Genomic DNA, 21,859 nt, shown 5'->3' with positions numbered 1-21,859 from the left:
TTATTTAAATTAATTGATTTCAATTTAATTTAATTTTAAATTTTGAAAAGTTACAAAAATATTTGAAAGAAGCCCCAACGCGCCTATAAAAATTTCACATTAATTTAATTTTATTCAAGTTATAATTTCATCATCATTTAATTTTATTATTAAATTTTAAATTCAAAAATATTTTAATTGCTAAAACATTTTTATTTTAATTTTATAACTTTTTTATAGTTCAAAGGTTAAATGGTTCTAGTTTCAAACTTCTTATTCCTTAGATAATTTCACATGGATTTCAGAGCTTTAGATATTGTTATGTTCATATTTAAATATTGATTTTCGATATTTAAATTATCATTAGAAATAATTAGTGAGTTTTTATATATAAAGTAATCTCAAGTAATATTTAAACATAAAATAAATGAATGTTACTTTTAAAATCCAATGATTAGGTTGAAAATAACCAAAAAAGCCATTTGTATATATATATATATATATTTACAAGAGTTTATTATAAAATTTCTCAAACATAACTTTGGTTAACATTAACTAAATAGTAACAATATTAGAGCCACCAAGTATCAATAAGATGTGGCTTCATATATACATATAAGTTAATTCTAAATTTTAGCAAAATATGGGCTACAAATACAAAGCGAAGACTGATCTTCTTCAACCGCCGATCGATCGATCACACTCATTGTTTTCTCTTCGAAGCAATTCAATGATTGCAAACTTGGGACTTCTACCTACGATAACGATATCGTTTGAAATTGAAGTAAACGTGAAGGATTCCTCGCTCGAATGTGCACTTGAAGCCCTTCTTATGAGAATACTCCCATTCCTTGTTTACTATTCGAAAGGCCTGCGAGTAAGAATACGAGCAATACTTCAAGAATAGGATATAAATAAATTTAAGGGAAATTTACATGTGGAGCATAGAATTCTCATGTATTAACATCTCACACCTAAATATTCATATTCATTAAACCTACGAGTGAAAAAAAGTAGCAAGTGTGCTATTTTTTATGTGATATTAAAGACGTAAATATGATGAAAGTTTAGGTATGAGACATGTAAATACGTAAGAATTGTGTGTAATGTATGTAAATGCGCCATAAATAAATACTGACAATGTCTTCATAAGGTGGTCCTGCATGAAATCTTATTATGCATGTCTCGTTGCTGATGCCATCCTTTTCGATCGTATACACCGGAGCTTTTGATTTGTCGACAAGATCAGGATAAAATATGTTGAACTTATAACCCTGCACTATTTTCGGGGGAGGGTTGTCATGATCGTAATGTGTTTGATTATACTTGTTCCATTCATATCCTGTGTGAACCCGATTGAAGTATTTTGGCTTTCTGGGCCTATATTTGTCATGCCACCAGTACACCTGCATGCACTGTGTCAAGTTAGCATATTATTGCAAATTATGGCACCGAATCAAAATTTTTACAGCTACAATGGAGTAAGAATCAACAGTAATATTGAAAGGAAGAAAGAACAGAACTGCTAAACTAACAGTGATGGAAACAATTGTTGACATTTTTTTTTTATATAAAAATGTTTTTTTTAACATATGACCAAATTCTGATCTATGGCACCAGTTGTGAGAAGTTGTGCAGATACAAGAACATATTCATTAGGAAATTAATTGAGGTGTGATTTCTATTTATTTATGATATGTACAGGATTGTCCTTTTAAGTTAATGGTGCGGCGTCCGAACAATTACGATGTTTCCTTTCAACTGGAAGAAGAATGTTATGACTTGTAAATGCTATCAGACTTGAAAGACAGAATAGGGTTACAGAGATTGTGATATTAATTACTAACAAAGATAATTATTTTTTTAAATACATTCTGTTAATGATTGTAGAAAGTTTGTTAGAATATATGCTATTCTAATAAATCTTTCAAGCAAAATACAGTTCATTTTATTCTGCTAAATATACATGTTTCTTTACTATTAAAAAAAGAGCTGATGAGAGAGAGAGAGAGAAAGAGGGAGGGAGCTATGACGTGGTCTTTTTATTAAATTCAGCAAAAATTTCTTGATCATCAAACAAAAATGTGCTTGCCAGAAGCAATGGACTGAGCTTCTCTCCAGAATTAAAGCATCCACCATAAGCACACATTATTATATGCAATCAAATATTAATGTTATAATATAGATAACACAAGCTTTTAGAAGTTATAAATGAATGAATAGCTAAAATTTTTTTAGAAAAAGGAAAAAAAAAAACATTTGCAAACATTAATTATAAATAACCCACTTTAAAAAAAAGGCTAATTAAGCACAACAATGATGTCAAAAAAAAAAGTATAAACAGACCCATGCTGCCATATCTATCAAAAAAATATTCAATCTCATAAAAGCATATAAGTTAATTGTCATTTTCTTCAGTAGAACATGTGATAACATTAACAAACGGATATCAAAGCACGACTTTCTGATCTACTTGTACAAAGAAAATTGGCAATGTTTGCGACAAGTAAAGAGTATGTAGATTTTCCTAGAAGAAGAAAATATTCAAGAAAAATATTCAAGATAACAATTGATATAACATTGTCAAATATTTCAATATCAGTTTTTATTCAAGTGCAAGTAATAGACACTTGGGCAACTAGTTCGATGGATATGTCGCACATAATATTTCAAACGCTATAAACATTATTCAGACTTTCTTTCCTAATCAACATATGCAAGAGTAAATGATACTTTTGTCGCTATGTACAAAATAGGATTAAACTATCAATTAAGGATCTGCAAAATAAATCATTGCTTAAGATTAGTGTTCTTATCTGCATTTAGAAAAAAAAATTGGTTACAAAAAATACATCAAATTGTCATGAGTGATGGATGCAGGTTACTATATAATGTCGCTGGACATTTTATCTACTGCACTATTTCTCTAAGGTTGAGGAGCTATAACCACCATGTTATTTACAGTACTATCATAAGGGTTCAAGTCAGTTAAGCCACAAGAAATAAGTTAAAAAAAAATACTAAAAAATAAAGATGAAATAGTCAAAAAAAAAAAATAATAATAAAGAACTCGCCTGTGAATCCAGATTAACTTCAGCACCAGCACCAAAAACAGTATCACCCTCCTCCATTGCTCCCATTGCTTTAACTGCTTTCAGTTCCAAGTCATCAAGCACGATCACTTTTGTTTGCATTGCTTCCTTGACCCTTCTTTGTTGCTCTGTTAGTACAGCTTCACGTTTTCGACACTGGAAATGCATACAGTCAAGTATTTAATAAGAATTATAATACATGTACCCTAAGTTCTGTATTCTTAACTTAAGTTGGTCCATGGAAGTTGATATTTTACTTAATACTTAATTGTAACATGAAATTTAAAGGCAGTGTTTTATTAAAAAATATTTGAAGATTTCTTTAGGATATAACACAACAAAGGAAATGAGATCAGGCAAACCAGCATTTCTTTAAAGATGCTAGTAAAGCAGGATAAGATAATGCTAAGATGAACATGCAATAAAAGAATAAAATATGAAATAACAAAGTATTATACCCAAATAAGTATATTATCATCAAAAGATGTGACATTAGCCCACTACTTGCTCACACATTAAACTCTTACGACGTATAGCATGCACAAACATATGTACTAGCTTTGTTGGTGTGAGAACTATTGCTTAAGCAGAAGATTATAATAGAATCTACTGATTAAAAAAATAAAAGATATATAGAGTTGAACAAATTAGTATAGCTAGAAAATAATTAAAATACCAAACTACACCTACCGTGGCTATAACTAGGAGTGATGGAATTGGCAAACCCAATATATCATATTCATAGGTTACTAAACGATGTTCAGGTTTCTACTCTCAACTAATTGAGGAGACACTGTTTAAGGATTGCAGTTCAAAAGGCAAGGAGTCTTTCTATTATATGTTCATAGTCCTTTCCATTTCACCCAACAAACATAGACCTCTTTAACGACTATCAAAATTGATCTCTTCCAAGCTCTCAATGTCAACTAAATAATTTGACTACAAAGGGTGAATTGCACAAAAATCACATGAGAGAAGGTGAATGTGTAGAGGAAACAGAAATAGATTAAATGGGTTACTCATTTACAATAAAAGCATATAAATGCATCGGTAAATAAAAGAAGTTTAACATGACAGTTGAAAAAGAATGATTGGATTTAATAAAGTTATCCTGGTTTGAATATCTTTCAAAAAGAAATACCTAACTAAGAAAAACACCCATATGGTTATCAATTAAATTGAATCACAAATGGCTGGCATTGTCAAATCAAAATTAGTACGAGCCACCAGGTTCATAATTTCCTCAGTCGAGTTTTCTATTCTTGCCAAGCTTATCACACAGTTTAACTAAATAACATTTTGGAGGGAATGGATTGACTCTGTTAAAAATAGTTATGATAAGCTGCTCCTCCTGAAGACTATAATAATGTATACAGTAACTGAATGTAGTTCTTTCATGCATGAAAAGAAAATTAAGATTCATTACCAGTTCAGCCTGGTCTTCTTCAGGATCAATAGCTTCCTCATTCTCAACTACATGTAGGAGCTTAGGGGAAAATGAGCCTAGTTCTTCCTCTGGCTCATTATCTGACTCATCTTTTTCAATATCATCAAAAAACTGTTGATGCTCTGTTAAAAAAAAACACGCTTATCAGCCATATGCATAAACTGAATGAAAAAATGAAGTCCTAAACAGAAAACAAAGCCATACCATTTGCAACTTCTACATCATCTACCACAGTAGGCTTTATAGTTTCTGTTTTTTCAAAAACCTGCCCATCCTCCAGAGGATGCTCTAGATGAAGGAGATGCTTCCGCAAAAGACTGGCATGAATTTCCCTCAAACAAGCCTGCGTTTAATTATAAATAGACATAAAAATACTAAATATTTAATAAAAACTCTACAAAAAACTTTACATGAATCATTATCTCATTTTCCCCAACACCGGCTACTTATTTGTGGTTGTAAAAGAAAGATCATAAACCACAATAGACCTTCAAACAAGCAAAATGAACTGAAAGGATGGCCCACTAGTATTTCAATATACAAATAATCTAATATTTGAAAGGTTTGAATACACATTACATAATGGTCCCAAATTTCAAAAATATGCAGCTAAAACCTTAGATATTTATTATAATGGACAACTAGTTGCTTCCCATGAACCATCTTCAAACCATCAAAATCAAGTAATATGGTTTAACAGAAATTTTAGAGTAGGAACTCACTTAGTAACTTATCAATAGAATATGAAAAGGACAAGTAAATCATTACTATGATAAAATTTAACAGGTCAATAATTGCAAGCAAGCATGTCTGCAAGGAGAAAGGTAAAATTGACTAAAACTAAATCAAGAACTTTCACCTTATGAATATAATAAGTATGTTCCTAATCAAAAATCAAGTTAAGCTAAATAGAGAGATGGAATATTTTAGTCACGTAAATTTACAAGTTAAACACAAAAAGTGATAGGCGATAAGTAATGAATGAGCACATCCACTAAGGATATCACAGAAAGCAAATTTTACCTTGGCTTTGTAGATTTGAAGACGTTTTAAAACAGCTTCCCAGTATTCAACAACCTTAGCAGTACCAGACCGCATTTGTAACTCAATGTTTTCTTGCATTTTTTCCAAATCTACAAAAGATTTTCCTTCTAAAAGTCTCTTTACATCTGATTCTATACTTGAATGTAAACCCCTTTCTTCAGCTAGAATCTCAGCAGGTGGTTCCTCACCACGCACCCTAGCACGATCCAATGCATCCCTTTTGCGAGCTTCAGCTAGCTCCCAACTACATACTACCATTAAGGCCTACATGGAATAAGTTTTGTAAAATACACTGAATTATGACATAAATTAAATACTCAACAAAGCATGTTCGACAATCGAAAGTAAGATAAAACTACTAACAAGTTCTACTTTGCAATTTAGTAAACATATAAAAAACATTTGATTATATATGTTTGGGGACAGAAATAGAATGCTTATTACATTAGTCACCAATCCTGAAAATAATCATGCTATTATGTAATGGGATAAACGAACCTTTACATATACAAAACTAGGTTTGTGCAGCTGCAAGTAAAGGGGTACTAGGAGCCCTTTCTCTTTTAACTTGTCTCAACAATTGGCTAAACAGCTCAAAGATAGAAACTAAATAAAGCATGCTTTAATAAGAGTTTGGCAAATGATTCTAGGAGACACAAAGGCATTTCAAATTTCAGACAACAAAAGAGTAACTTCACAAGTTCATTTGTGAAAAATATTGTTGTTGTATCCATAAAAATGGGCAAAAATAAATCCTAAAAATGCATGTTGATAACAAACAAATAAATGTTCAAACATAGCAAAACTAAAACAGTTCGATTAAACTTACCATTGAACCCATGAAATTAATATTAACATGATAACAAATATGTTTTTTAAATAACAAAAATTTACCCTAATGCAATTACAGATAATTAAGGAACCAGGCTAGCTATAGACAGTGAGGTTAAGTGAATATTTAATTAAAGAATGGCACAGGCCAGACTTGAATCTATGACTTCTAGCTTGGGAACCCAGGAGAATTCCGTTTCAACTAAAACATCTTTGGTATGATCAAAAAAATATTTATCATTAAAATTAGAGTGATTTATAGCACACTGAGAGAAGGTTGAAACTATTGGTAATAGTTATCGCCACCAAATTTCATATCCATAAAGTGGAAAATTGCATTATGCTATTATAACTTATTTATTTCAAGGTTTATATTTTTATAAAAGTAGAAAAATCTTATAATTTAGGATTAATCATCTAGAAATGCAAATAGCATTGAAAAACTGTAAGCATAATATGCATGCAAGCTGTGTGGATTGCAAGTTTACCAAAATAAACTAGTTTTCCTCGCAACTTTTCTTTTCCTAAAAATCATGGGGGAAAAAACAGATGGATGAACCGTTGGTTTAAATCTTAAGCATAATTAATTACTTACAGTTATGGAAGTCTTAGTTTAAAGCGCGCACACACACACACATATATATATATGTATATATATATATATATGTATATATATATGTATGTATCTGTGTGGTCTGTGTGTATCTCCGATTCAACATTGGCCTCACATAAAAAAAAAACAAATGATTAAAAATATAAGGATGATAACTATTTTACTATTTTCATTACAATTCGAAGGATTCAGTCAGCCGGTTAACAAAAACATTAGAAGACGAGCAACAGAGTTATCATTAGTGGAGAGACTGGAAACTAGAAATTAGATTGACAAAAGAAACGAAAAAAAAGAAAATTTACATACAAACCATGCCATTCTTATGTATTTATCTATCTAATACCTAAAGCTCGATATTTATAATTATAACACTTCGGGGTAATAAACTTATTCATTAAAAGCTGTATTTCACTTTTAAAAAGTTTAAAATAATATTTTTTAAGTGATATTAAAGTAATTAGTGCCATACATGTAAATATGAAAGTTTAGGTGTTGAATGTGTAAGGATAAAAATATGTGGTATGTATGTAAATGCCCCCCTAAAAAAATTTACCTCCCAAAATTTGATTCGAATTTCTGTAGATCTATCCATGTCCTGATACATTTTGATGTCATCCCAAAGCTCTTCAATTTCTTTAACTGTTAGGCCCTATATGTCAGAAAAAAACAAAAGAAAAGCACACATTTAGTAAAAAACATAGCTTTAATCTTATATGCTTTGACCAAAAAAAATAATAATAATAATACTTCACTCCATGATTGACTACTTAAAACACAACACACATTGACAACACAAAATACAGTTTTTTTTCGCTCTGCTAATTTGATTGTGAATAAGATGTGATTCTTGGGGTGAAACATTGTATATGGGATTTTTATAAGCTATAAGCAATGTGTAAGCCTGCACACTTCAGTGTGCATATGCATGCTTATGTCAAAGACATTATCCTCGATTCCTTTTACAAACTAACCTAACCATCATGATTAGTAGCTACAGTTTTCAGCAACAATGGTCAGACTTGCAATCCTGAAAAACTAGCCCTTCAATGTCCAATGTCTTGCAAGATCTCGCAGATGCATGCCACAAACATGCAGATGCTCATGATACTACACACTCAATGTCATGCCAAACCAATCTAGCAACTGCTCATTGCCATAATAAGAAAACCCACAGCAAAGTCGTTGATGAAAAGCATTAAAAAACTCGAGAGAAAAGAAAGAGATGTGAGGGGGTTCGCAACAAAGAAATAAAAAGTTGTAGTTAAAGAAATTGGAAGGGAAGAAAACCTACCTTAAATACCATGTAAGGCTCATTTATTTCAATGTCAAAATCATCTGAACAATCAAGATTCTTGGCAAGTATATCAATTGGCTTCACACGCCCCTCTTGCAGTCTAATCATTGATCTAAATTTACTTTGATCAAAATGGAACTGCCAAAAAGAAAATGGGTTAAATGTTAATCATGAAGTCAAAAATATACAGAATTTACATGAAAAAGAGAGATAAAAAGGCAAAAAGAGACACTTTGTTAACAGGTGTGCTTGCATGTCCAAGTAACTTGCATGAAAGTGCACGTGGGAGACAAGGAGAGTAGGTATAGAAAAGAAAAGAGAAGGAAGAGCATAATGCAATTTATACCTCTTCTTCTTTCTTTTCCCAATCTTGAAATTCAGCCTTAGCACGCTCCCTTGCTAGCATAGCCTATTAGAACACAAAAAGTTAGACATAACATGCCACGAGAAGTTAATGTTGGAATTCTCTAGATCAAGAAAAGAAATCCAAAAGTATAAATGTTCAAATCCTATACCAACCATTTCCTCCTCATGTTGTGCTTTCTCAACTGCTCTTTCCTCTCTCCTTTTCTTAACCTTTTCAATCTCAGCCTATATTGGAGATAAAATTACATTGTTAAAAAAATAAAAGAAGCTGCCAAAGTACAAAAGAAAAAAATGCATAGTATGCTCTTTGATAGTTGACATCTTTTTTACAAAAAAAAAAAAAAGTAAAAACCCTGAGACTTTGAAAACCTTCTATGGTAGAGCAATTCTATAAAAAAGCATATGGAATCATTAAGTGCTATAAAAACTATAGAAAGAAACATATCTATGTTGCAGTCCAGTACATAGTTTTCAACAACAAAGGAGGGCATCAAATAAATATTTTAGCCATGAGACACAGCACAAGAACTATATTTGAAAAATTGACAATTAATAGAAGGCAACATTTGAAGTACTTCTACAGAAGGAAAGCTTCATTGTTTCAATGTAGGAAAAAGCTAGTGCTAATGATGTCAACACTTTAAGAACTATGCTTTCAAGGTGAACAGTAAACTGTTCATTATGATCTTCTTTTGATTTCCATCAAAACTCCCAATCCAAAAAGCCAAAACACAGGTGTTTCCACATACTGAAAGAAATGGTAATTGCTTTTTTCTATATTCTAGCTACCAAGATTTCTCATTTTGTATTAGTTGACTTTTCTCGATGCATTTCATTTATATATGATCGAATCTGCTCAAACCATATTTAAAAACACATCTCATCCAAAACTATTGACTTAATAAAGCATGCCAAGATTTAAATATAACATACAATTGCTAATACTTCACATATAAATCCTTTATAATCAGATTCCAAATCAATCACTAGTGCTCCAATAAAAGAACCTTGTCGGTAGTCTTGAAGAAAAGAAGTCCACTGTCTTTTTTATAGACAATGCACAATATAATATGAATCTAGCTCCCCTTGAATCACTAAAAAATAAAAAAACTTATCATTGCTATGGCTAAACAAATTTTAGCACAGCACAAACCTGGTATTTACTTCAAACTTGGCCAAATTCAACTATATTGAGTACAATCTGATTACATGGAGAGAGAAATTCCTTTGATCAAAATTCAGAATATAAATTTCACCTTTCATCAATAGGTTTAGCCAAAGCATATATATCAAAACTCAAAAAACCAGCACTCACTGAGACCTGATCAATTCTTTCTATTGCTGTTACAGATTCCCTGGAACTTCATTCAACACAAGCTCATCACTTCAATAAACCCTAAATACCACTCATAAATGAGAACCAACCTTCTCTTTCAACTACCTTCACACTTCAACCCAAGCTCCCAAATATCCTTCCCACTCTCTGACCTAAAAAGTGAAGAGGGAGAATAGAGATTAGAAAAAGATGAAAAAAATTGATGTACTAGAGTGAGAATATTTGCAAGCCAAAATTAATCCACTCACCCATCAACCTCAGCAAGTTGCTAAGTGCCATCCAGCCCTTTTTATGGAAGAGCCCTCAAATACAAAAGAAATTCTATAAATAAGGGCAGCATGAACATGAACATAAACAAAATTGGTTTCATTGCTAGACATGCATTTTTAAATTGGTTGGATAGATATGGGGTTTATCTTCAACAGCATCATCTCCGCCAAAATTTGTAGTCCGGATCTGGAAAGTTTGTTGCAAGGAACTCCTTGAGCATATTAGAAGCCAGTCGACTCATTTCATTGTTAGAGATCCATGAATCGTCCATACAAGGAAAAAGAGCCAAGTCTCAAACAAGTAACTTGTGTTGTCCATGAGATGTAAGTCCCGTAAAAATGATCACATCTCTAGTGATTCACTCAGCAGAGCCAAAAAGAAGAGCATTTTATGGAAACAGTACAGAGTAGCAGAAAAAGATTACTAACCGGAAAAAGTGCCACCTACATTACCCGGAATTGCTTAGAAACAACTGATATTCATAGTTGGCAAATCGAGAAGTTATTCATTTTCAATTGGCGTTAACAATTCAAAATTTTCAAAAGCAAGTGCCAGTAGCATTTTAAAAGAATGGACACAAAAAAAATCATATAAATGAAAAGATATAGCAACCAATGACGAAGTCCTAAACACCCAAAAAAAAGTACTTTTAGAAAAATCCTTGAATTGTTCAGTGTATATGAAGCCCTTTTGATGTCAAAGGAGCCTCAAAAAATTTTTAATCCATACTTCTAAAGATCCAGTAGATATGAGACATGCTTAATTGAGCGGTGTATGATCAAAATTCTATAAGCTCAAAACCTTTCAGCCATCACATTCACTGAAGAAAATCTCATTCCCAGGATATTCGAGCATAATTGCTCTTCATATGTTACATCAGAGAGCAATAATGTCCTGATAAGTAAAATTTTCATTAACATAAATTCTTTAATAAATCTCTTAAGCTTGCAAGCATTAATGTGAATGTCCCTTGATATCTAGCAACTTCGACAAAATAAATTGATGGTACGTGACCTTAATGAAAAAGAAAGGTTATGTGATTTTTTGCCCTATATCTTAGATTCAAAAAGCTCCATACACAAGCCAAGTTTCACGTGGTTAAAGCATGTAGTTCATTTTGGACTCTGATGATGGACCGACAAAAGTGGTCTGATGTTGGACCCATGGCAGCAATCCAACAACGATGATCAAATTACAACAATTTGATGGAAATGCACAGGTAGCAATGGTCTGATGGCATTAAACCAGTGCCAATGTTTCAAGAAAGGTGAACTAGTGAAGGTGGTTCCATAAGGATATTCAAACGGCAATGTTTTGACGGTGGTGGACAAGCAGCAACAACCTAGTAACGATTGTCAAGTGATGGTGACCTGACAATGATGGAGAGACAAGGATGGTCCAAAGATTGGACGAAAATGATTTGATGATGATGGATGAGAGGTGACGATATGATGGTAGTGGTTAAATAGCGATCAAGGATACTCCAAATCCGTAAGCTCTCTCCCATCTTCAATCCAGTCTCCAGCCCACTGCAATTTTAGTTTTCATGAAAAGAGTCTGTTAATTTTACAGATTTTAAAAGTGTTATCCCCCTAAATATAAATAGAATCTAAAACTCCATCGAATGACTACAAATGATTCTTTTGGTCGCAAGGTATTTTAAGTATATAAGTATATTAATGATGTTAGAATTTAGTGATCTTGGATTCATTAGATTTATCTCGTCGAGATGCTTAATTTAATTTTAAGTTCGTAAATTTTGAAAAGCATCTAGTCCTCCAACTAATGCCTTGAATTTTCAATTATGCTTCTGATGTTTGATTCGGGTTCATTCGAACTTGGATTAGACCATGTTTGGCTCATTTCGTCGATACATTCAATTTGATTATAAGTTTGTAATAAGAGTTTAGATGGTCCTCAATTTGATTCCCAAAAAACCCAATGCCCAAATGCATTGAAATTCATGCAAATCAACTTGATTTTGGTGACACATCAAGTCCAAATTGCTTATCAATTTGGCGGCACATCAAGTCCAAATTGATTATCCATGCTACAAATGTTCTTGATAAGAAATGTCAAGCTACATTGGTACTTTTTGGCTAATGAAATTATAGTTTCCATTATTTTGGCTCCAGTAAATTACCTCTTCATAAAATTTTCTATCAAAAAATACCCCTGCTCCATTTTCACTATTTCTCTGCCTTAGCCAACATCGTGGCACACAACTAATAACATCACGAAAAATTTTACATGTGGTGAGCTCCATCCCTCTTTTGACAAGATTAACACAAGCAACTCAACTCTCTTAGAAGAATACTTTCAAACTTTTTTGCTTCAAGCTCCTATCATAACACAAAGAAAATATAGTTTTCTTCAATCTCTTCCTATGATTTTCTTAAAATATGTATAACTATTAGAGTTAAGCAGCAATGCTTTAGCATGCAGCAATACACTAACCTACTCTCTCACTAAGATAGTTATTCAAAACTAACAACCATATTGCATAAGCAATACTATTTGAAACTCAAAACTTTCCAGTGCCCAAATAATCATGCTATATAATGAATCTCAATGAAAGTACAATTCTTATATTGTGCATCCATAACAAATTTATGGAATCTAAATCATATTATGTACAAAGTATTAGATAATTGCCACTCTTCCAAAATACACATACTGCTGTCATTTAGTGTAATGATCCTCTCATTCAATATTGTATATCAACAAACGCAATATTATTTAGTACATACAAAATAAGTAAAGGTAACCATGATATAGGATTTTCATATCCTTAAAACTAATGTAAAAATACGGGTGCTTAATCAATCATAAGCTGCAGAAAAATTGCATACCATTCTTTCCCTTTGTCTTTTCTTCTCAGATGCAATAGATATGTCCACAATTAGGCCTTGAGAGACATCGCGTTCTATCTTCTTACGCCATACAAACCTATTTGCAGATAAGAAAAGGAGCAACAATAAGAAACAAAAAATATTAAAAAGGAAAAAGTAAATTAAACTAAGCTTAGAAAAAATAACGAAGAATTTAATATCTTAGTGTAGCCTATATTCAAATATTTAAACACAACCTATGACATAATGCAACCAACCAATCATGCCAGCAGAACCACTGAGAATCAGAGAACACCCAAGTCATATGGTAATCCAAACATTTAAATAGTATGTCAACATGGAAACCTCATAAATATGTGCATCGTATCATTGCACCACACCAACACAAGCATGGCAAAACATTCAAAAAAGATTCAGCAAACCATTAATGGCAGCTTTTATTAAAAACTAGCACAGTTTGGACAGAACTTAAGCGTGTGTATTGCATAGAACTAGGGAGCATTTAATTGAGGCATTAATATACAATCCAAGAACCAATCAACCACGCATTTCACAAATAAGTTTAACTACCTAACAGGAATAAACAGCCTTCAAAAAAAATTTAATTTGGATTGAATAGAGAGTCGATTTAACATATTAATATAGAAATTTTAACCAAGGTAATATCAAAACATTCATTGCTGAGCAAAAAAATTAATAAAGATTGTTAAAGAATTGATTTCAAAGAAAATACAGTTATTGAATAGATGTTGTAGCTTTATATACTTTTCAGTAAGATTTGAGTCTCCAAAAGGATTTGAATCATTTGAGTAGCCGGAGACCACATGTGACTTAAGCTTCTTGGCCACTTTCAGCGCCTTCAAAAACAAATGAAATGTTACAGTTTGAAAAATACATAATGAAAAAAATTATAAACAAGAAATATAGCATAAGCATAACCAAAAAAAATGGATACCTTCTTCTGCGCTTTCTTGGCCATATACTCCATAATCTCTTCCTCCGATATTTTTCTTGATTTATGGCGCTTTTTGTGGCCATCATCTGATCCAAAATCATACCCACCGTCACTTTCAGATGAGTCCCCCCGACCATGTCTACTATGACTTCTTTTAGAGTTTCTGCGACTTGGCTGAGATGAATAATCCCTACGACTCACCGCATCTAATTTATGCCGATCCATGGAGCGCTCAGCCCAATGGTAATCAGATTCCGCCGGGGAATTACTACAGTAACGGATTTAGAGCAGAATTTAAGCTGGATTTAACCTAAATCTTGCCAGACGGTGTCTTGGACAAGATAAAGCCTCGGATTTGATAAATCCGGATTTCACAGATTCCCGCCTTAAACCCCCGATTCACCTGCTGTGAATGGAATGGGTGGATTTAGTAAATCTGGACGGATAAAGAAGACGAGAGGTTACCTTCATCAATGGTTTCGGGTAGGAGAGGAGCAATAGGAGGAAAGTGTGATCCCGTCGGCGGTTCGCTCAACAGGTGATGGTCTTTGACGGAGGGAGCGTGATGGTCTTGGACGGAGGGAGCGTGATCCTGTCGATCTCTCGCGACGAAGAGGGAGCGCTGCTCGGCCAGGGCTTGCGATCGAAGAGGAAGGGGGAGGGATCGGTCGGGTCGCGAACGAGAGGAAGGATGGGAGTCGCGTGTGTTCGATTTACGGATTCAGGGCTTTAGGGATTTAAAATAAGGATAAAATTCAAATTTCGTGTAATTTATTATTGCGTGGTGCATAAGCAAAATGGGTGTCCCTCTCAGGCAAAATCGATGTTTCAGACGCGCCGGTGCAGTCCGTTTTGTCATCCGGGATCGCTCGGACGATGTCGTCGACAATCGGGTCAAAAACGCGTCAAAATTCAAATTTCACAAAATTTCGACCCGCGATCGATCGTCTCAAAAAGTTTATTCGAGTCTTCGACAGGTAATGGTGCAAGCGATGTAAATTGTAGCAATCGGACGCGTCGACTCTCTGAATTGCGAAGTTTGTTCGCGCGAGAGTGCGAATTATGCAGAATGTCACCCTAAGGCTCAAAAGATCCTATAGGAATCCCTTTTGGGTTTCCTCATGTTGGTTTCACCCTTCTAAGTGCTAGAAGTCGATACCACACACGCGAAACTCCAAAATGGTACAGGAGTAGGTTTAATTTCTAGAACGAGGCGGATCTCATTTCTAAGGTTCTATGATAGTCGAAGGGAGGTCTCTATGGCTGATCCTAAACCCTAAGAGGAAGACTAGACCTCACAAAAAATGAGGTCAACAATAACATGAAAGCAAAAACCATTAGAGTTTTAGCATAATTAACAATTGTTGGAATCCCATAAGAAAGCAATGAAAAATAAAGAAAGGTTGGTAGCAAACCAATTGAGGACATAGTTGCAGTATAAACCAATCATAGGCTACTAGAATATAACTAAAGCAAAAATCATTGGCCAGTACAAAATTAAGTGGGATTATGGGAGAGTTTTTGCCTAGTGCTTAATTCAAATGTTCCCATTTTGACATATATCCTCTTACTTGAAAACTTATTTTGTGAAGGATGATAGAGCTACCCAAGATTTTATTGCCATGAAGTTTATCATATGCACCCTCCATATATTATGGATTAGTAACATTTAGAAAGAAAGTGAATGTTATGAGATGTGATCTTCTTAACATCATTAACTTTAATTTCTAAGAATTGACAAAAAAGGGAATAAGTAGAAAGTGTTTTTCATTAAGGAGGTTGAACTCAATAAATTGAAGAAAGGGAAGTTAGAATAAAGATGATTATTTGTTTAATATCTACTTGGACAAAACTAATATGTGAAAATCATAATAGCCATCATCCCTTACTCCAATATACGAGTAACCATTCAAAAATAGAGAATTAGCCACTGAGTCATGTAATGTTTATGTAAAACTCAATTGACTTAGGTGAATATTCATGAGATTTGAGTACATGGAGCCTTTGAAGTCAAAGGTTTGTTCCTTTATTTAAAGAAAAGTGTCTTCAAGGTGTAATGATGTTATATGATCATAAAATAATGGTAGATGAGATGGATCAAGTAGAATTATTCATAATGGTATTGACAGGAGCATTATTATGCTAAGAAAGGTAGAAGTAGATATTTTAGATTTGACTTATGTTAAGAAAGACAGAGGTAGACCTAGAAAGACTCGGGCAAATTGTATAAAAAATGATCTTAATTTCTTAAGATTAAATGAAAATATGACACTCAATAGGACACAAAAAAGAAAAAGGATTCATGTAGCTGACCCCACCTTGTGGGATAAAGGCTTGTTGTTGGTATTGACCAGAGTATTATTTTGGAGAGAGAGATGTAGGTGCAAAATAGTTAAACGACTCCAAAAGACTCTTACCCTGAACCTGTGCATCATTAAACAAAAAGGAATTAAACATTTTTAAGAGAGAGACTGATGAAAAGTTTGAGCTTATTAGCAAGAAGAATGATATTTTTCTCCAATAAAAGATGACCGGGGAAGGGGCAGAAATCTCAAGCTCATTTTTCCTTGTGCGAACGAGAGTTAATCCAAGAGATATGGCGACTCTTTCTAGAGTCAATGCTATCATCAGAGAGGAATTAGCAGTAGTCTTCTAGTTTTCTTAAGACGGAAATGGATGTAAAAAGCTCTTTAACCTAGTAAGCAATTAGGCCACTAACATAGAATTTGGTAGACTTGAAGTCTACTAGAGAAGGATAGGGTCTTCACCATCTAGCCATCAAGAATTTTCATCATTTTTTTTGCAAAAGCCCTCGATAATTAGATAGTATTGACGGAGAATATGATACGGGAACACCGAGGTATTTGTTGGCAGAAGATAATTTGTCAACCAATACGAGAATTAAGAGATAATATTTGTTGGTAGGGAAAATAATACCAAGTCTTGAATTAAAACATGATATTTCTCTAGAAATTTTTAGTACAAACAATGACTCATGACCCTATAATATCCCAAACCAAGAAGAAGAATTATGCATTGTAATGAACTGAGAGTTTTGCAATATTCTATTTTCAAGCAAGAAGAAGCTTATTAGCAAAGCAGCCATTGATAAACAAACTGCAGATTATGCTCCTGCAGACTCAGCCTCTGGAGCTCATGCTTAGAAAGGTTTATTTTCTGCTCTTCTACATTTTTATTCATGATGATTGTATTTTGTAATAACACATTTTAAATCTGTCCTATGAACATATAATATATTTCTTGAATCCCTTTGGATGATGTTCCCCAATCTTGTTGGCTTGATCAAACCTTGTTTGGATTATTTCGATGAATCCGATGTAACGTAATGATGTATTCATTGCACCGATAAATACCACCAAATCCTATTATTTACGTATCTAACAACGAAATTTTACTTTTTTACATTTATACCACTTAAATGTTTCAAATGATTCACATTTTCATGCATTGGAAAGGTGGCATATAAGTGAAAAATCTGTCTCTACTCTAGGTTGCGACCCATGGCGAAAGGGAGGGGGCTACGTTTGGACAACGGATGCGATGTGCTGGATGGTTTGGAGGAAAACAAAATGTCGTTGGCGTCCGTTGTCCAAACGTCCGGACTCCGGGTGCAATATTTGCATTTATAAAGTGGAGAATGTGAAAAACGAAATATGGATGTGCGTTCAAAGTAAAACGTGAGCTACACGAGATTTATGTTAGTGGGATTTAGTAAATCTCGAAGGATTAAATTCTAAAATTTGTTTGTTAATGGATTTAAATGAGATTTAGTAAATCTGAATTTAGTAAATTCTGAAGGGTTAAAGCATAAAATTTTATTTGGCTAGGAATTTAATAAATCCTATTAAGTTTTGTGAACTTGTTTTGTAATTTATGTTGGGTTTTAAAAATCTTTTGTGGTTGTTAGACTTTAACAACAAATTGCACTTTGGGCTATCAAAACGGTTCGTTGTTCGTGAACAACTCGTGTTCGACTCGTTAAGAAACTCGTATTCAGCTCGTTAATTTTTGCAGTCAATTAATTTTTTTTAAAAAACTACTCAGATATATATATATATATATATTTGATGAGAAGTATTTTTAAGAAAATTAATTTACTACTAGGTTACAAAGATTTATAATCAATTAAAAGTATTAATTAAGAAAATAGAATAAAAATTATTAAATTATATTCAAATGATAATTTAAATTTTGTCCCAATTTTTAACATTTTATGGCTACATGATTAGGGTTGTCAAAACGGCTCTTTGTTCGTGAATTGTTCCTGTTCGACTCGCTAAACAAACGATTCGAACACGAACACAATTTTTTAGCTCGACATATAAACAGGCCGAACACAAGGTTAGGCTCGTTTACACCTCTAATTGCACTTGATTTTAGTAAATATTGTAAATTTGGCTTTTTAAAATATTACAAAATAATCAAAATTTGCTAGCTTTTTAAATTCAAGGAATATTTTATTATAAATAATTATAATTAATATTTCATATTTACTAAACTAATTAGTTTTTTTAAAATCCTTAAATTAATTATTAAATAAAAGTTTAATATTTGTAAAAGAACAATTAATTAGTTATTAATTATATAATTATTAAAAGAATAAAAATTATTATTATTTACTAATAAATAATTAAATAATAATAATAGTAATCCTGATTGATTGAGGGATAATTTACATCCATCACGCTCCCTCCGTCCAAGACCATCGCTTGAGCGAACCGCGGCCCGAGGTCCCCTCCTCGTACGCCTGCCGCCCTGCGAAAAGCTTCTACCTACTCCCTCTGTCATGCTCTGGCTTTCCCCTCCCACGCCTCTGCGATTCTTGTCATCTTCTTCCACGCCGTGCCACGCGAGCTGCTCCTCTGCGACAAAGCTATGCCGCTGTGGTCATCTTCCCCCCGCGCGACTCTTGTCGTTTCCCTTGGCTTGGCTCACCGCCCAGGTAAGCGACGGGAAATGCATCTCCTCTTCCCTGGCTATATAAACCCACTTGGGGAAGAGTTTGGGGGCTGGCCGAAATTTTCAGAGGAAAGGGTGGAGGTGCTTCCAAAATTTCCTCTAAATCTCCTTGGTTCAATTTTCCTTACTATGTTCATCTCTTGTATGCTTGAGGCTTTTTGGAAGTGCTGTGGAGAAGATTTGTGGAAGTTTCGGGGCTAAAATTTCGGTGGAGCTTACTTCCTTTCTAGAACTTTCATTTTTGGGGTTTCTTGCTTTTCTCGTTTCTGATTTAGTGATTAGTTGAGGTAAGCTCCTTATAATTTTCCCCTTCTTCGGCAGTTTAGTTATGGCGAGCTTCATACCATGAGAATCCTTCTTCTTATTCTTTACATAACTATGAACTCCCCTGCAAAAATATGGATGAACTCGTGCATTTAATGCTAGATCTTTGGATGATTGCATGTATATCATTCATGGCTTGTTTCTTTTTTTTTAGGAACCATAACTTCTAAAAAAAAATGATACAGAAAGGGTAGATATGTGTGAATCGGAATTGGGATAAAGGATAGGCTAAACATATTATAATTTGGGGATTTGTATTTATGTTGCTTACACTTTTCTGTTATTCCTGTATGGGTGCTCGTTTTCATTTATGTAGAAAGCTCAGCCTCTTTTACATCAATGGGGTTGGAGGGGTCATATAGGTATATGAATAATGGGTTCTCTGCTTTTCAGTTGTTTTTTTTTTTTTTTTTTTTTTTTTTGGGAATTTATATACATGCCACACCTTTTCTTATGAGTGGTCATATGTTTTTAACATGCTTGCGCGATACTACTTATCATTTGATAAAATTTGGAGCTAGTGTGGTTATTCAAGGAAGTCCAAGACTGAATAAAAATGGGTACACACACACATATATATATATATATATATATTATATATATAAAAGATTTGTTCGTACCTTGAATTTGCATTTGAGATGTATTGAAATAGTGAACAAGTTGTTTTGCTGGAACTATTAATTTTATTAATACTTGTAGCATCCATATAGTCTTTTTTTTTTTTTTTCTATATACTTGAGTTGTTCTTTTTGTTATTTCATACATGAGCTTATTGTTTAGAATGAATGAGAATTGTAATCAAATTGGAAAAAAAATTTTTTTTTTTTTTTTTGGAAGAATATTCAAGGGCTGCTTTGAAAGGGCTTTAAACGCTACTTTAGCTATGTGTATCCATCTTCTTGGGAAGAGTTAAATGTTGTATTTTGGTTTAACAAACTTGCTGATTTTGAGGATGTTTAGGCGTTGTTTGCAGCTATATTTAAGTTGACAGTTTTTGAGATGGTTTATGTCATTTCATCTCTTTGCATGATTGTTGATTTGGGTGGCATTCTGAAGTTTTAAGCTTGGGCTTTTCAAATACATAAATGTACACATTCAAAGTGTGGACTTAAATGTTGGGTCATGGAGGTTATAAGATTATTTGGAAAGTTGTTCTTTTTCAATTTCATGATACGAAACATGTAAATTTATTGGAAATTGGAGGTGCCACCTTGGGCTTTGGAAAAGGTTTACATGTGATACTTGTGTGAGAATTTGAAAACTTCGAGGAGTTCACTTTTTTAAAATAAGAACTTGATCGTTTTATTCATGAGAATTTTTGAAGCTTTGACGAGGTTGACCCTATGTAAAATTTGAGGTTGTGTGGGTTATTTTAATTGAGTTGGGATTTTAGTTGTGGGCTTCCGCTTCCTTTGAGTTGCAGTTATGAGGCTCTGACGGTGACATTTTCTATACAATATGAAATATTTGGATGACGTGAGTGCAACATTTAGGTATGGGCTTGGGTGTGTATTCATGTAAGTGGTGGCGGAGCTGTGCATACAATTGTCACACTGATTCACGCCCGTTTTGACCTGTTCGTAACAAGATTTGGAAGGAATACCCTTCTTGGGTTGATCTAATTATAAAAATTGGAGGAAATGATACCCTCTTGGGTTGATTCGTAGATCGTTGAGTAGCATTTTGGGGACTTTTCATCCATCATTTTAGAAGTGGTTTTGAGGGTCAATCCACCCTTTACTTGTTTCGCTCTTTCAGGTGGATTATCCCCTCCTCTCTCGCACCCCATTTTTGTTCTTTTCTTTTCCTTGCTTCTTGGTTCGGTTTTCGATGCTTATGTCCGATGCATAAGTGTCCACCTATAGCCTTTTGCTACACGTGAAACCATCAAGCAAGATCGCAAGTAGTCGTTTTGGGGCGTACGGTGGTGATGATAAAGGCACACCGAAGATAGAGCAGAAAGATGTCATATCCTATAATATCAAGATCCAGACATTTGATGAAAAATATGATAACGGTATCCTTCACCGGCATAAGTCTAGCGGGAGTTGGCTCGAACCTCCTCAGGTTGTTGGCAGTCCCACGCCCGACAATGTAATCGACTCGTGGACAACGAAAATTTCTAAAAAAAAATATAAGTTTTGACAAACCCTTTTCAAGCAAAAACATTTGCATGTTTAAAATTTGTATGCATGTTAAAAACATAAAACATACTTTAAAGTTGATTGTCCACGTGACGAATACTTGTTTAGGCTGGGAAATAACCCACTAAGTGAGGTTCAAGCCACAGTTCGTTCAAGCCACAGTTCTAGACTAGTGGCGGGTTCTATACATTCGGGTGACCGAGTAGCCTTCACGGACGCTCGAGTATAAATATATATCTGAGTCTAGCCCCATACGAGTGCTTGTGGTTCCCCTCACTCGAACTTTGTTTTTTGTTTTATCGAAGCTTTGAGACAGGGCGCTCGTGTTTCCT

At 33.6% G+C, this 21,859-nt stretch overlaps 1 protein-coding gene across 4 annotated transcripts; it reads right to left on the bottom strand.

The window, feature by feature from the left end:
• Window positions 1-508: 508 nt before the first annotated feature.
• Window positions 509-14,799, bottom strand: LOC110023752 (cactin). 4 transcript variants are annotated; one of them, XM_020723314.1, is made up of 14 exons: window positions 14,545-14,799; window positions 14,080-14,485; window positions 13,890-13,981; window positions 13,125-13,221; window positions 8,820-8,891; window positions 8,647-8,709; window positions 8,298-8,438; window positions 7,560-7,655; window positions 5,542-5,826; window positions 4,723-4,861; window positions 4,498-4,640; window positions 3,054-3,227; window positions 1,119-1,385; window positions 509-850 (listed from the first exon to the last, which is right to left on the bottom strand). In XM_020723314.1, the coding sequence occupies exons 2-14, from the start codon at window positions 14,302-14,304 to the stop codon at window positions 731-733; spliced, it is 1,914 nt and encodes a 637-aa protein (XP_020578973.1). In that variant the 5' UTR covers window positions 14,305-14,485; window positions 14,545-14,799; the 3' UTR covers window positions 509-730. The 4 variants fall into 4 exon arrangements, with proteins under 4 accessions (XP_020578973.1, XP_020578974.1, XP_020578975.1 ...); XM_020723315.1 differs by having other exon boundaries at window positions 14,080-14,482; XM_020723316.1 differs by having other exon boundaries at window positions 14,080-14,347.
• Window positions 14,800-21,859: the final 7,060 nt, after the last annotated feature.

The sequence above is a fragment of the Phalaenopsis equestris genome, unplaced genomic scaffold, assembly GCF_001263595.1.
Source record: "Phalaenopsis equestris unplaced genomic scaffold, ASM126359v1 Scaffold000229, whole genome shotgun sequence".
NCBI lineage: Eukaryota > Viridiplantae > Streptophyta > Magnoliopsida > Asparagales > Orchidaceae > Phalaenopsis > Phalaenopsis equestris.
This window is presented reverse-complemented; position numbering and strand designations above follow the sequence as displayed.